The 12,933-nt window shown below is 55.6% G+C and overlaps 7 protein-coding genes across 7 annotated transcripts; 3 read left to right on the top strand and 4 right to left on the bottom strand.

Annotated features, from left to right (window-relative positions):
• Positions 1-78: 78 nt before the first annotated feature.
• Positions 79-1,149, bottom strand: AGOS_ACR238W (3'-5'-exodeoxyribonuclease; the record flags this gene model as incomplete). Its single annotated transcript, NM_208993.1, has 1 exon — positions 79-1,149. The coding sequence occupies one exon, from the start codon at positions 1,147-1,149 to the stop codon at positions 79-81; it is 1,071 nt and encodes a 356-aa protein (NP_983640.1).
• Positions 1,150-1,498: 349 nt separating this feature from the next.
• On the top strand, positions 1,499-2,896 carry TOD6 (Tod6p; the record flags this gene model as incomplete). The annotated part of the gene is made up of 1 exon (NM_208992.2): positions 1,499-2,896. One exon carries the CDS (start codon positions 1,499-1,501, stop codon positions 2,894-2,896), a length of 1,398 nt encoding a protein of 465 aa, NP_983639.2.
• Positions 2,897-3,424: 528 nt separating this feature from the next.
• On the bottom strand, positions 3,425-5,638 carry SAS3 (histone acetyltransferase; the record flags this gene model as incomplete). The annotated part of the gene is made up of 1 exon (NM_208991.2): positions 3,425-5,638. One exon carries the CDS (start codon positions 5,636-5,638, stop codon positions 3,425-3,427), a length of 2,214 nt encoding a protein of 737 aa, NP_983638.2.
• A 465-nt stretch (positions 5,639-6,103) lies between these two features.
• PIN4 (Pin4p) lies at positions 6,104-7,840 on the bottom strand (the record flags this gene model as incomplete). Its single annotated transcript, NM_208990.2, has 1 exon — positions 6,104-7,840. One exon carries the CDS (start codon positions 7,838-7,840, stop codon positions 6,104-6,106), a length of 1,737 nt encoding a protein of 578 aa, NP_983637.1.
• Positions 7,841-8,373: 533 nt separating this feature from the next.
• Positions 8,374-8,646, top strand: SBH1 (Arf family guanine nucleotide exchange factor SBH1; the record flags this gene model as incomplete). Its single annotated transcript, NM_208989.1, has 1 exon — positions 8,374-8,646. The coding sequence occupies one exon, from the start codon at positions 8,374-8,376 to the stop codon at positions 8,644-8,646; it is 273 nt and encodes a 90-aa protein (NP_983636.1).
• An 82-nt stretch (positions 8,647-8,728) lies between these two features.
• On the bottom strand, positions 8,729-10,417 carry AIM10 (putative proline--tRNA ligase AIM10; the record flags this gene model as incomplete). Its single annotated transcript, NM_208988.1, has 1 exon — positions 8,729-10,417. The coding sequence occupies one exon, from the start codon at positions 10,415-10,417 to the stop codon at positions 8,729-8,731; it is 1,689 nt and encodes a 562-aa protein (NP_983635.1).
• A 381-nt stretch (positions 10,418-10,798) lies between these two features.
• On the top strand, positions 10,799-12,481 carry ILV1 (threonine ammonia-lyase ILV1; the record flags this gene model as incomplete). The annotated part of the gene is made up of 1 exon (NM_208987.1): positions 10,799-12,481. One exon carries the CDS (start codon positions 10,799-10,801, stop codon positions 12,479-12,481), a length of 1,683 nt encoding a protein of 560 aa, NP_983634.1.
• Between the last annotated feature and the right edge of the window lie 452 nt (positions 12,482-12,933).

The following is a 12,933-nucleotide window of genomic DNA, read 5'->3' as shown; positions in this document are numbered from 1 at the left end:
GACCCGCCGCGAGGCAACTTCGAGCTACTGTTTCTCTTACATATCTAGCTTAACTATTGTACATTAGAATCTACAGCGTCACGATCCGTACACCGCGCATGCAGTTTGCCACGCCGCTTCGGCCACCTCGGTCACTAAAACGCCGCGCGCGCGCGCCACCGCCACCGCCACTTGCCCTATTGCGCACGGCTCGTTGCGCGACCGCACCATGGTGTGCGCGCGTTCGCCCTCGGGCACCCGGTCCAAGCGCTCCGCCCGGACGCTCTCGTACCACTCGGTCAAGTCCGGGTAAGCCTCGCGCCACGCCTCCGGGCCGCCCTCGGCTATCAGCTCGTGTGCCGCGTGCGTGCGCCGGATCTCGCACCACGGCGCGTCGGTCTCCAGCAGCAGCCGCTGTAGCGGCAGGCGCCGCGCGTTTTCCAGACCCTCCGCGGTCCGCAGCGACGCTCCGTTGAGCCCTATGTATACGTGCGGTGACAGCGCCAGTAGCGCGTCCAGCTCGGCTGCCGTCCCCGTGAACGAATGCACCACCATTTTGCGCTCCGCCGCAAACCGGTACTCAGTCCGGCCGCTCGCGTTCGCGCCGCGCGCGCCCGCGGCCCGCAGCTCCTCGTCGAGCTCGTCCGCGCTTGTAAACCCGCGCACGAACCGGCCCATCATCTCGATGAAATCCGCGCAGCTCGCACGCATGTGCAGAAACAGCGGCACCGCCGCAAACTCGCAGCTCAGCCGTAGCTGCGCCTCGAACGCGCGCAGCTGCGCGGGCCGCCCAGCGTGCTCCAGCCGGTCGTAGTCCAGCCCCATCTCCCCTAGCGCCCGGAACGTCTCGTCTCCAGCGCACTCTGCCCACAGCTGCCGCAGTTCCGCCAGCGCCCCGGGCCGCGCAAGCTCATCCGCACAGCATGGGTGTACACCCGCCGTGTACAGCAGCCGTGGGCCATTACCCGCGTATTCCCGCACCAGCGCGCGTGTGTGGGCGCTCTCCGCCAGCGACGAGCCTGTCGCCAGAAGCACATCAACCCGTGCACCACGACAGCGCTCGAGCACTGCTGCCAAGTCTCCACCGTGCCGCGCCTTGCCCCGGTAGACGCCCTGGAACATCGGGTCCGCCAGGTTCACGGCTATGTCATAGTAACGCAGTTTGCTCATCGCACACTCTCCTCGCCCGCTCGTCCGCTACCCGCGCTTATATACTCCGCTTGCCTGTCCGTTACCGGCATTCCGGTGCCGAGCTCATCGCGCCAGCCGTGCCACACCGCGCGCCGCCAGGCGCAGACGGTCAGCTTTCTTTTTGGAAAATTTTGCTCATACAGCACAGAAGCTCCACACCCAGCCATGGTGAGATCTTGTCGCAGTTCTTTGTTCCGGAGGAGCGTCGGTCTCGGCCTCGACCACGACGGCCTCCGAGATGAGCATCGTGATTTCACCAAGAGCGACACCGTAGCTTGAACAGGACAGTAGACACAGCACAGAAGCACAGTCTCGTAAGGCAGAGCAGATGACGAGCACGAAAGCGATGACAGGCAGCGCGCGGAACCCCTCGTCATGGGACCCGCAGGACGACGTGCTCTTGCGGCACTTGAAGGAGGTCAAGAAGCTTGGGTGGAAAGAGATCGCGCAGTACTTCCAGAGCAGGACGCCGAACGCATGCCAGTTTCGGTGGCGGCGGTTGAAATCGGGAAGCCTGAAGACCGGGGCGCGGGCAGAGGAGGAGGAGGAGGGGCTGCTACAGGCGGCGTTTGCGCGCGAGGGCAAGTTTGTGAAGCCGCGGGCGGCGTCGTTCAACTCGACGGCGCTGGGGCCGCGCGAGAACGCGCGGGCAGCGGATGAGGAGAACATCGGGCTGATCCCGAAGATCGTTATTCGGTCGCGGCGGGGGTCGGTGGTCCAGCAGTCGCAGGCGCAGGCGGCGGCAGGCGCGCCGCCGAGCCTGGTGGCCGCGCTGAACACGACGTTCGCGAACTCGAAGGCACGCAAGGACTCGTTCTCGTCACGGACCCGGCGGTCGTCGTTCCAGCTGGATCGGAGGCTGTCGGTCACGCAGCTATCTACTACTCCGACGCGCCGGTCGTCGCTGGTGGCGGCGCCCACCTCGGTGAGCGCCCTGTTCCCCGGTCGGCGGGAATCCTTCAACACAAACACGTCGAACGCAACTTCGCGTCGGGGCTCTGCAGTCTACATCCCCCGCCGAGGATCGTTCTCGCACAACTTCACCGATCTGCCACGTCACGGACATTTCCTCCAGCATGGTGCGGCTGGGCCGATGCCCACGGCGTTGCAGCAACCGTGGTCCGAAGAGGAGGACCGGCTACTCCAGGCCCGGCAGGAACACCGCTTGTCACTCGACGAGCTCTCGATTCTTTTGCCCCACCGCTCAGATGAAGAGATACAGTGGCGGATTGACTCCATTTCACCGGTGGTTAATGCGGCTGTGACCATGTCCCCATCTGCGTCACCGTTCCGCGCCGCGAGGGAGCGCTCTTTCAATGAAGACACGGCCATTGAAGAGGACGAAGACGACCGGCACGAAGAGTTCAAGGACCGGACCCCTGTTGACTACAACCACTCTTCTAACTTATCCAGTGCTTCGTCCGCGAAGAAGGAACAGCGGCAGTCGCCCATTTTCTTCAACAAGAGCAAAGAGACCTCCCCAACTACAAGCGACGGAACCACTAGATCGAACACCATTGTTCCTCCTCAGGCTGCTGAAGGCAAGGCGTTAAACTTCAATTCTGTCAACACTCATACTGCGCACGTGGGTCCCGAAGTGAAACTCCAGTCTGTGTCGACTGGGGACGAATATCATAACATCCTCATCCATCACAGTCACCATCATCCACAGGCTGCTGCAACTCCACTGCCAAGCCTAAATAGCATTTTCAAGAATGTACTATAGTTACCTTTGCTTTGAATCGTCCTGTTATGACTCGATGTAAATGAATCACTGCCCAAAAATGAAAAGATAAAGTACTTCTGGAAATGTATTATCGTCTGTATCATTATTTGACTTAGCTAAACTAACCATTGAATTGGACCACCCGCATCTTCTATCACTACTTCCCAGACCTATTTGCTGTACAGAGAACAAGAGCTACATGCATATATGTGGTCTGCCCCTGACCAAGATAGACAACTAAGATGATAATCGTAATATCAAGAAGAGGAAGAATACTGCTGAGTAGTGGCACATTTCATCAAAAGAAATCCATTTACTTCTTTGCTTTTTATACTTCAAGGCCTGTTTATATATACACTGTTCCCGTCCAATAGCACTAGTTGCCTATTTATGTATCATAAATTTTAAGACTAGTTGTTCCGGTCAGCAGGCGCATACCCCCTTATCGTGATGTTCCTAGTGTCAGTTCAAAACATATGCAGATGTGATAAGCCAGCGCATGGTGTGGGCATGCTCGGCCTCCATGCACTAAGCTGTGCGGTTTCGCAATATCCTCCTTGTTCTCGAAACAGTTTCTAGTGCGTCCACCCAATGTTCTTCAAGATCTTCGTCATCGTCTGATTCCACATGTGGTACAGACTGCTGGTGACGTGACGACCTTGTTCGATTATTGGAATGCTCTGAAGCACTTCGTCTCGAGTACGCCCTACTGGGTAATGCGTTGCTGTTAAATCGGCCGACATTCATTCCATCGTCCTCTTCATCGTCCTCCTCTTCATCGTCCTCCTCTTCTCCCTGATCCGTGTATTCGTCATCCTGGTCGCTGAGGTGTGTCTGATCAAATGAATCCTCATACACGTCCTCTAAGGGTGTCATATCATCCCTCTCCTCCGGCGTTGCAGGTGAGCCTACCTTCGGGGTTTCGCGAATCGCAGGCGGGTTTCTTCTTACAGGTTTGACCCCATATTCCGCTGTGCTGCCATTTGTGAAAGAAGGGTGCACGTACGCCAACTCCAGAATGGCAGGATCTGTTGCATCCTTCTGGACCTCACGCGCATTCTTCTGTTGTGCTACAATTTTGTCCCATGCCATTTTTTCCATGGTCCTGGAATCTGAAATATCATCATGCATAAAGTTAACCAAAACAGATATACTGTTCTTGAATAAATCGGTCCCTTGACTGGAGCCCACAGCACCAGTATTTCTGTGTGCGCCTGTGCTAGTTTCCACCATGGTTCCTACAGCGTTTATCCCACAGGAGGGTCCGAAGATTAGCGGGCGCCAGATCAGCTTATCTGGGTCCAAAGTGATGTATGCCTTGGATTCCCATTGCTGGTAAATATGTTCTATCTCATCCCAGCTGTCTATTCTTATGGCGTATTTTCTCCCGTCAATAGATGAGTATCTGTAGAAGCACCCCAACTGTTCCAGACCGAATATGACATCGGTTGGTGTCATCCCCGTCAAATTGGCGATATCCTCCAAAGAAATGCAAAAATAAGTCGACTTCGCTATTATCGGTTTCAAGCTTCGCAGGACTTGTGCCATCTTGATCTTCCAATAGTTCCGGTATGAGAGCAGCCCGAGATCGCTAAGCGGCTTCTCTGGGGTGCCCCATTTGAACTCTCTTCGAGATAGCAGGTACGAAAAGTCCATTAATAGATGGCCATAACCTAACCGCTGGTGCGTCGGAAGCACCAGAATGCAACTCAGGTTATAATCGGTTGTGTTCAACTTCTCCTTTGAAAAGTACCCCACGACGTTGAATTTTAAGCCTTGGCCTGTCTTAACGTTCTCCGTTAGCAGGTAAAACACAAACGGCTCGACATCATAGTAAAGCGTCTTGGAGTTCAAGAAAAGCTTGGCAAGTAAACACAAGTTCTGGCAATATATTACCTGTTCCCGGCCGTCGATCTCCCATATCGAGATTTTGCCATCCCTGTAGATTTCATTGCCAGGTGGGTGCATCATCGAACATTTCAGCTTGTGTCGGTAGTATATATATTTCGAGTTCATGTACTTCAGACACGAATCGCAAATGTAGAGAATTCTGTTTTTGCTATATTCTTCAGGATACGGCGCTGTATACCACGTTTTGATCTCGTGGTCATTGAAATAGATGTACGAAACCTTGTGCGCCCGCTCGGCCTTGCTCGGCCTGCCTTTGGGCTCTTCCTCTGTGAAAGATAGTAACGTGTTCCCGTTGGTGCGCGCCGCGTTCGCGCTCTGAAACAGCAGCTTCTGAAAAAACTGGCGATCGCGCAGCGTCGGCGTCGTCTTGCTGGTCGAGTAGTCCTTCTTGTTGGCAATCGCCCCGCGGTACGGGTACGACTCGTTGTCCAGCATGTTCAGCAGATTCTCGGTCTCGTAGATCTCAAAGTCCAGGTGCGGCGGTGGCCCCGTCTCCGCCGCCGACGCCCGCAGCACCCGCCGGAAGTCGTACAGCTTGCGCGGGTCGTATCGTATCCTCACCTTGTTCTTCGTGCCATCCGGAAAATCTACGTGTGCGTTCCACCGCCCCCACTCCGCCACATCCGACGGAATCCGTCCCTGTAGCCACCCTACCGCCGCCATGGGTTTGTGTATGCGGTAGTCCGGCCCATTCCCATCGCGCGGCCTGTGTACGCGTCTGCTGCCGCCGTTTCCTGCGCCGTCTTGCTCATCACCTTGTATGATGTCCTTGATATCGAGCCCATCGAGCATCTTGCTCTTCTTTGCCTGAGAGTCAGCACTAATCGTCATTTTAACTACACTATACCACCATCAACTGCTTACTGGCCTCTCGTACGCCCTCTAATTGCCTCTCACTGTGACTATTGACGCTGCTTTGGCTCAACACGCGACTTGTATCGACCGTAAGAACAAAATATCACCAAATACGTACGCATACTGGGTTCAGAAGAATATTCGTGATTTATAGATAAAAACTATTAAGGTTTTAGATGTGGATTACATACAAATTCTATGGTACTAATGAAGATAATCAGTGAGTTATTTCATATACAGGTCATATGCTTCATGTGGCAGTGTCGTATCGAGATGCGAGATGAAAGCGCACGAAGAAAAACGGCCGAGGCCCGGAAGCAGAAACAGAAGGACAGTGGGATATGATGGCCAGATTCATTAAATTCATATCACACATGTAATATCATAATCGTAGGTCTTTCGTAGTAATGGCTGTCATTAATAGTAAGATTCGTTATTCGGTTAGCCCCAGACGTTACGTTTGCCGATGTCCAAGCCGCTCAAGCTGCGGGTCAAGCCCTCCTCCAATGCGTTGATTTCGTTGCCGGCAGAGGATATGGGGACGTAGTCATGAATGGAGTGGACGGAATAGTTGGAGTGGACGCTGCCATTGGTATGTTGGGGTGCCAGGGGCGCGGTGGCGCCGGTGGCGACAGTGGCGCTGTTGGAGGGCGTGGTACACGAGGTGCCGCTGTCCGGAGGCTGCAAGCCAGGGGGGTGAAAGCGGCTATCGTTGGCCAAGGAAGGAGTGTTAGGCTGCGAGAGCGCGCTGGCATTATTGTACAATAGGTTGGCCATGCGGCTGGTGGAGGTGGAGGAGTTCATGGGGACTTGGTTCTGGGGCGGCGAGACGCCGTGCTGACGCAACAAGGACGAGGACGGCGTGTGTGTGGTCGCGTAGCCCGAGGGGATCCTGTTCTGGAGCAACGAGGGGGTGGTGCCCTGGGAGCGCAGGAGCTGTTGCTGCTGCTGCTGGGCAGACGATATCCCGTCGTAGGAGGCAATCGGGTGTAAGAGGACCTGGCCGGGCGACTGAGGCGGCTGCTGCATCACTTGCTGCGACTGCATTTGCTGGGACGAGACCTGCGACTGGCGCTGCTGTTGTTGCGCGGCCGCAACGGTGGCCGCCGCATGCACCTGAAGGACGCTGGTGTACGACTGGGAGCGCTGGAGCGAGTCGCCTGTGGAGTGTGCCTGTAGTGGCTGTGCTGCGGTAGCCTGGCCTTGTTGCTGCAGATGTGACTGCAGGGTTGCGTGGTCTAGCACCTTGCGCCTGATGAGGATGAAGCTCGGATCGTATACCTCCACCAAGCCCAAGAAGGAACACAATACGTTGATGATCCGCTTCTGTGCAGCGGATAGTCCGAGCGGATACGCCAATTCGTGGTACTGTCTTTCTCTATCTTTGAACAAAAGAAGCTGCGAGTATATTTCCAAAACGTCCGGGTCGTTGAAATCTAGCTGCTGCGGCGCTAGCAGCAGGTTGCTGGTCGCAGGCAGCGGCGCATAGTACCGCTCAGAAGATAAAGACTGCGGCTTGGGAAGGCCGACAGAGTGCGCGGTGCTCTGCGCCGAAAGCATCTGCGAGGACAGCGGCGCAGGGCCCACGGCCTGCGAGGAGACGCCCCCTGCGCCCGGGCCGTTCACAAAGTTGCTGAAAATCTGCGAGCTCGAAGGCCCCGGCGCTAGCACATTTGTAGACGGCATCTTCCCCATGGACTGTAGCGAGACGTTGGAGACCGAGCGGTGCTGCTCCTCCAACTGTCCGCGTTTCTCGCGCTTCTCGCGCTCGATGCGCTCGCGCTCCGCCTGCGGAAGCATCTTCTTGTACTCCACCCGCAAGCGCCGGCCCCCAATCTCCTTGCCGTTCAAGTGTTGCACCACCTGCATCGTCTCTTCTGTCGTCGTGAAGTTCGCAAACGCGAGCCCGCGGAATACGCCGTTGTCAAAGTGGTAGTTGAACGCATACGGTAACGGAAGGTCCATCTTCGCAATCACCTCCAGGAGCTGCTCCTTCTTGATCGCAAACGGGATGTTCTTGATCACAATCGCCGTGGGGATCACGTCCTCGCCCTGTGGCGCCGCGCCGGCATCGTCCCCGTCGTTCTCGGATTCGCCCTCCGCGCCAGGCCCCGCCACCACGCAGCCTGGCCTTTGCGTCTCCGTCGCGCCCGTCACCATCGTCCTCGAAGTAAGCATATCGACTTCCAAACTCAATAATAACACGCCCCAGTGAACTTCAATCTCCTGCTGTCCCTACGAAGCGGCTTTTTCTCAACGCAGCGCAGTGATGTCTTCTGAAAAAACTTCAAAAATAGTCACCTGTTATACCAATTTCGCAGGAAAAAACACCAGATCCGAACGCCAATTTCTGAACGTTTCGCAGTGGCCGCTGGTATGCAGTGGATGCCTTTTGGATGCCCGTTGCTTATGTTTCTCTTGTTCTGAACACTCGAGCGAAGTAAAACTTTCTTCTTGAGTGGCAAAAACGAAACCGTCCGACATCACCGCATAAAGCCGGGTAACCGTCCATGTGCGGAGAGCAAAATTGTTACCCGGCCTTTAGATCTCGTGCGGAGTGATGATCTGTTACCCGGACAACGCACAGGCCAGGTCACGAAAAGTTATGGCCACCGGGCTGCCCCAGCCCAAGGAACTCACCACAGGTGGACGACTACTTATCGATCGTTGGGTTGCAGCAGTGTTCAGTGAGCTAGCAAGCAGGATATATCATGTCTAGTACTGCAGTTCCACCAGGCGGGCAGCGGACGCTGCAGAAGAGAAGAGCCGCACAGTCTGCGAAGGAGAAGCAGCAGAAGCAGACGCCGACGTCGACGCGGCAAGCGGGCTTCGGCGGCTCCTCGAACAGCATTCTGAAGCTGTACACCGATGAGGCGAACGGGCTCCGGGTAGATCCGCTAGTGGTGCTCTTCTTGGCTGTGGGTTTTATCTTCTCGGTGATCGCGCTGCATGTGATTGCCAAGGTGTCGGGGAAGCTCTTCTAGGGGAGCGTCTAGATACAACTGTACATATATCGAGCATAGAATTGACATGCGTATGTAGGTAAAGTGTGCGTTTTCCAGGCAGTCAGAGGTCGCGGAGCAAGACGGCGATCACGGCGTCGAGGTGCTCGGGCAGGCAATAGTGCTTCTCGCGCGCGCCGTCGGCGGCGGGCACGGCGCGCCAGCCGTAGTGCTCGTGGAGCTTCCGGTGCTCGTCACGCCAGGTGTCGGAGAAACGCCTGCCGCGGACCTCGATCTCCACGTGCGGCCAGGATTTTTTGCCGACAATCACGCTAAGTGGGATACCGAGCTGCTGCGAGAGCTGGAGGCTGGCGCCCAGGCTGGTGCCGGCAGGGCTTTCATACGGCTCGAGGCTGAGTAGGCTGCGTACAGTGCGCACGTTCTCGTCCTCACCCGCGTAGTTCAGTGAAACTTTATAGGGCGCTACGCAACTAGGCCAACACAGGCCCTGACTGTCGCGAGTTACGTCTGCGATGGCGCCCACGAGACGACTGATGCCAATGCCATAGCAGCCCATCTCAAGGGTGGTTGTCTCGTTGGTGCGCATGCGCACGGCGGCGCCCAATGCCTCGCTGTACGTACGCCCCAGATAGAAGCAATGTCCAACCTCAATGCTGTTGCGGGCGTCGAGAGTGCCCTTTCCACAATCGCCGCAAAGCTCGCCTTGCGTGGCATGGACGAGGCTGTGGCCACTGAGCTGCGAGAAGTTACTTTTCAGGTACGTCTGCAGGGGGAAATCAGGGAATTGCGACCGGGAGTTGAGTCTCGAGTCCATCACGCGGACAACGCTCGAAAACATTGGATCCGTATTTTGTTCCAAGAACAGCTCCAGCACGCGATCGTTCCCCACATTGGCAAGCGTCATGTCTATATCGTTGTCCATCACGCTGAGTGCCAAGTTCCAGTTCAGCGTGCGGTTGGCAGGGTAGTATAAGCACAGCAGTGTGTCGTGCACCTGGTTGAGCGCGTACGCGACTGCGACTGCGCCAGTGTGCTGCCCGGGTTCTGTTGGAATGCTTGCACACATCTCCACATTAGATACCTGTCTGCAAGAATTGCAGCTGTAAAGGACGTCCTCGCCCTTCTCATGGATATAGTGATATTCCCGCGACAGCTCGCCGCCGATGCTGCCGCAGTCTGCCGCAGCGCTTTTAAATGGAACCTTCAGGTCCGTAAAAATCTGGTCGTACACCTGCTTCATCTTGTGGAACATTTGCATGGCGTCTTGCGAGTCCGCATGGAACGAATAGGCATCCTTCATCAAGAACTCGCGGCTCCGTAGCAGGCCTCCGCGAGGCCGCAACTCATCACGGTACTTCGTTCCTATCTGGTACACCAGGGAGGGCAAGTCCTTGTACGACTCCAGACATTCACTCATCAGCCAGGTCACATCTTCCTCGCAGGTGGCTGAAAGGCAGTAGTTCCTCCCCTTCGCATCGCGCAATTTGAACAGTTCCTTGTTCTCCCACCGCCCGGTCCGTTGCCACAGTGTCTCTGGCGACAGCGTACTCAGCTGCAATTCCTGACCACCGCACTCATCCATCCGTTTCCGTACGATATTCTCCACGTTCCGTAGACATCGTAGTCCGAGAGGAAGCCAATGTACCAAGCCCGACTGGCTCTGCCGTATGTACCCCAGGCCCTGTAGCAGCTCGTGCGTGTTCCCTTGCTTGATAAGTGCTGACGCACCCTTCGCAGGCGTGAACAGTGATCGCTTCAGGACCAATCTAAAACCGCCTGGGCCGCCTTGCATAGCTTTAACCGGGTCTTCAGTTAGCTACTGTCTAGGCTCAATACGCGATGAGATGATAATTTAAGCGGCGCGCATCATGTGATCCTTAAAGAACGCCTTTGCCAACAGAAAGTAGCAAGGCCATAAAACCGAAAAGGCTTGCGGACATCAGAAGTGGAGTGATACTCTAACCAAGACCTCTATTATTGAGGATCCTGCTCTCGGTTCGTTGTCACGTGATGTGTAATATTTGAGTAACGTGATGCCGAATAGGACGTTAAGGACCTATTCCGCGAATCGGCCACGAGATGTCCAATGAGTCAGTCCCGCGGCAGAAGTACATAAAAGCGTTGCTAACGAGGCAGATGTAATTGGAGTCTGGGCTATGATCCCACGTCTAAGATGGTTTTCAATGCCTGCGGAAGACGCAGCGGCAACCTTGTGAGTTCCGCTTTAAGAACGGGCCGGAGGTACTCCGGCACGTTACATAAACTTTACACTCAGTTGAAACCACAAGAACTACTTCCAGACAATACGCCGGATTATGTGCGGATGATACTGCGCTCCTCAGTTTACGATGTTATCGAGGAATCGCCTATGTCTGAAGCGAAACTGCTCTCGGCCAAGCTGGATACAAATGTGTGCCTGAAGCGTGAAGACCTGCTGCCTGTGTTCTCATTCAAACTACGAGGCGCGTATAATATGATATCCAACCTAGACGAATACCAGAAGAGCGCAGGTGTCATCGCGTGCTCTGCGGGAAACCACGCGCAGGGTGTTGCGTTCTCCGCACGGGAATTGGGTATACGAGCAATGATTGTGATGCCCACTTCGACGCCGTCTATCAAATACAACAGTGTCGCAGCGATGGGGGCGGAGGTAGTATTGTACGGGAAAGACTTCGATGAGGCGAAAGCCGAGTGTGCCCGGCTTGCGCAGCTTCACAAGCTCACCGATATACCCCCCTTTGACCACCCATATGTCATTGCTGGCCAGGGAACCATCGCAACGGAAATTCTCCGGCAAGTGCACAATGCCAGTCAGATTGGCGCGGTGTTCTGCGGCGTGGGCGGAGGGGGTCTGATAGCCGGCATTGGGTCGTACCTGAAACGGATTGCGCCACATATCAAAATCATAGGTGTCGAGACGCATGACGCCCCCACTCTGCACACCGCTCTGAAGCAGGGACGCCGCACAATGCTGCCTGCGGTCGGCTGTTTCGCAGATGGCACGTCCGTGCGAATGATGGGCGAGGAAACGTTCCGTGTAGCACGCGATGTTGTCGATGAGGTGGTGCTGGTCAACACGGACGAGCTTTGCGCCGCAATCAAGGATATATTCGAGGACACAAGAGCGATTGTTGAGCCTTCCGGCGCGCTGGGGGTTGCAGGTCTAAAGAAGTACATAGCCAGCCATCAAGACGCCGAGAACAGTCGCCACACCTATGTCCCCGTGCTATCGGGCGCGAACATGAATTTCGACCGCTTACGCTTCGTCAGCGAGCGCGCGGTGCTAGGCGAAGGCAAGGAGGTGTTCCTGGCCGTCACTATCCCGGACGTGCCTGGCTCCTTTAAGCGCATGAACCAGATCATCCACCCCCGCGCCGTAACAGAGTTCTCCTACCGCTACAATGAGCATGCTCGCCGCAACCAAGACGGCACCGCCCGGGCCTGTATCTACACCTCTTTTAGCGTGGCCGACCCTGCCGCCGAGGTGCCCGACGTTCTCACTCGTCTTCGCGCGCTCGGCTTCGATGCCCGCGATATTTCCGCGAACGAGCTCGCCAAGTCCCACGCGCGCTACCTCGTCGGCGGTGCCGCCCGTGTCCCGAACGAGCGGCTCTTTGCCTTCGAGTTCCCCGAGCGGCCTGGCGCGCTGACCAACTTCCTCGCTGGTCTCGACTCCTCCTGGAACATCACGCTGTTCCATTACCGCAACCACGGCGCGGACGTGGGCCGCGTACTTGTAGGCATCGCAGTCCCTTCTGACGAATACTCGGCCTTCGATGCGTTCCTGAGCGGGCTCGGCTACGCCTACCAAGAAGAAACCGGTAACCCTGTCTATCGCGAGTTTCTGCTCTGCTAATTGTGAGTTTTTATGTCCGAAACTACAGCTCACTTGCTTTCACAATGCCGCGGGCCCGAGCAAAGGGGGCTTGTTTGCCAGCGGACAGTTTTGTTAATGCATCGTTCGAGGCACAGCCGCTACTAGCTCGAGCGTTGTATAGCCGTAGCCATCTGTTTTCATTCGTCACGAAGTCTAAATACCAGCTTTCCGAAAACGGCAGTCGTTTGTCTTTTTTGGGAAATAGGTACACACAAAGCAGTTTTCGAAATACAAAGCACATATAGCTGTAAAAGCAGGATAATATAGTTGGTTTAACGATAGCAATACCAACCTTTCATTACGTTGCAATTGGCCTTGTTCAAATTGAATGGCGGGCAGGAAATAAATAGGTATTATTATTATTATTAGGTGCGGGCCAAACATCACAGCAGGGATCAGCAGTGGTTACTAAATCTTGTGGACAAGGACCG

The sequence above is a fragment of the Eremothecium gossypii genome, chromosome III (assembly GCF_000091025.4).
Source record: "Eremothecium gossypii ATCC 10895 chromosome III, complete sequence".
In the NCBI taxonomy this organism is placed as follows: domain Eukaryota; kingdom Fungi; phylum Ascomycota; class Saccharomycetes; order Saccharomycetales; family Saccharomycetaceae; genus Eremothecium; species Eremothecium gossypii.
This window is presented reverse-complemented; position numbering and strand designations above follow the sequence as displayed.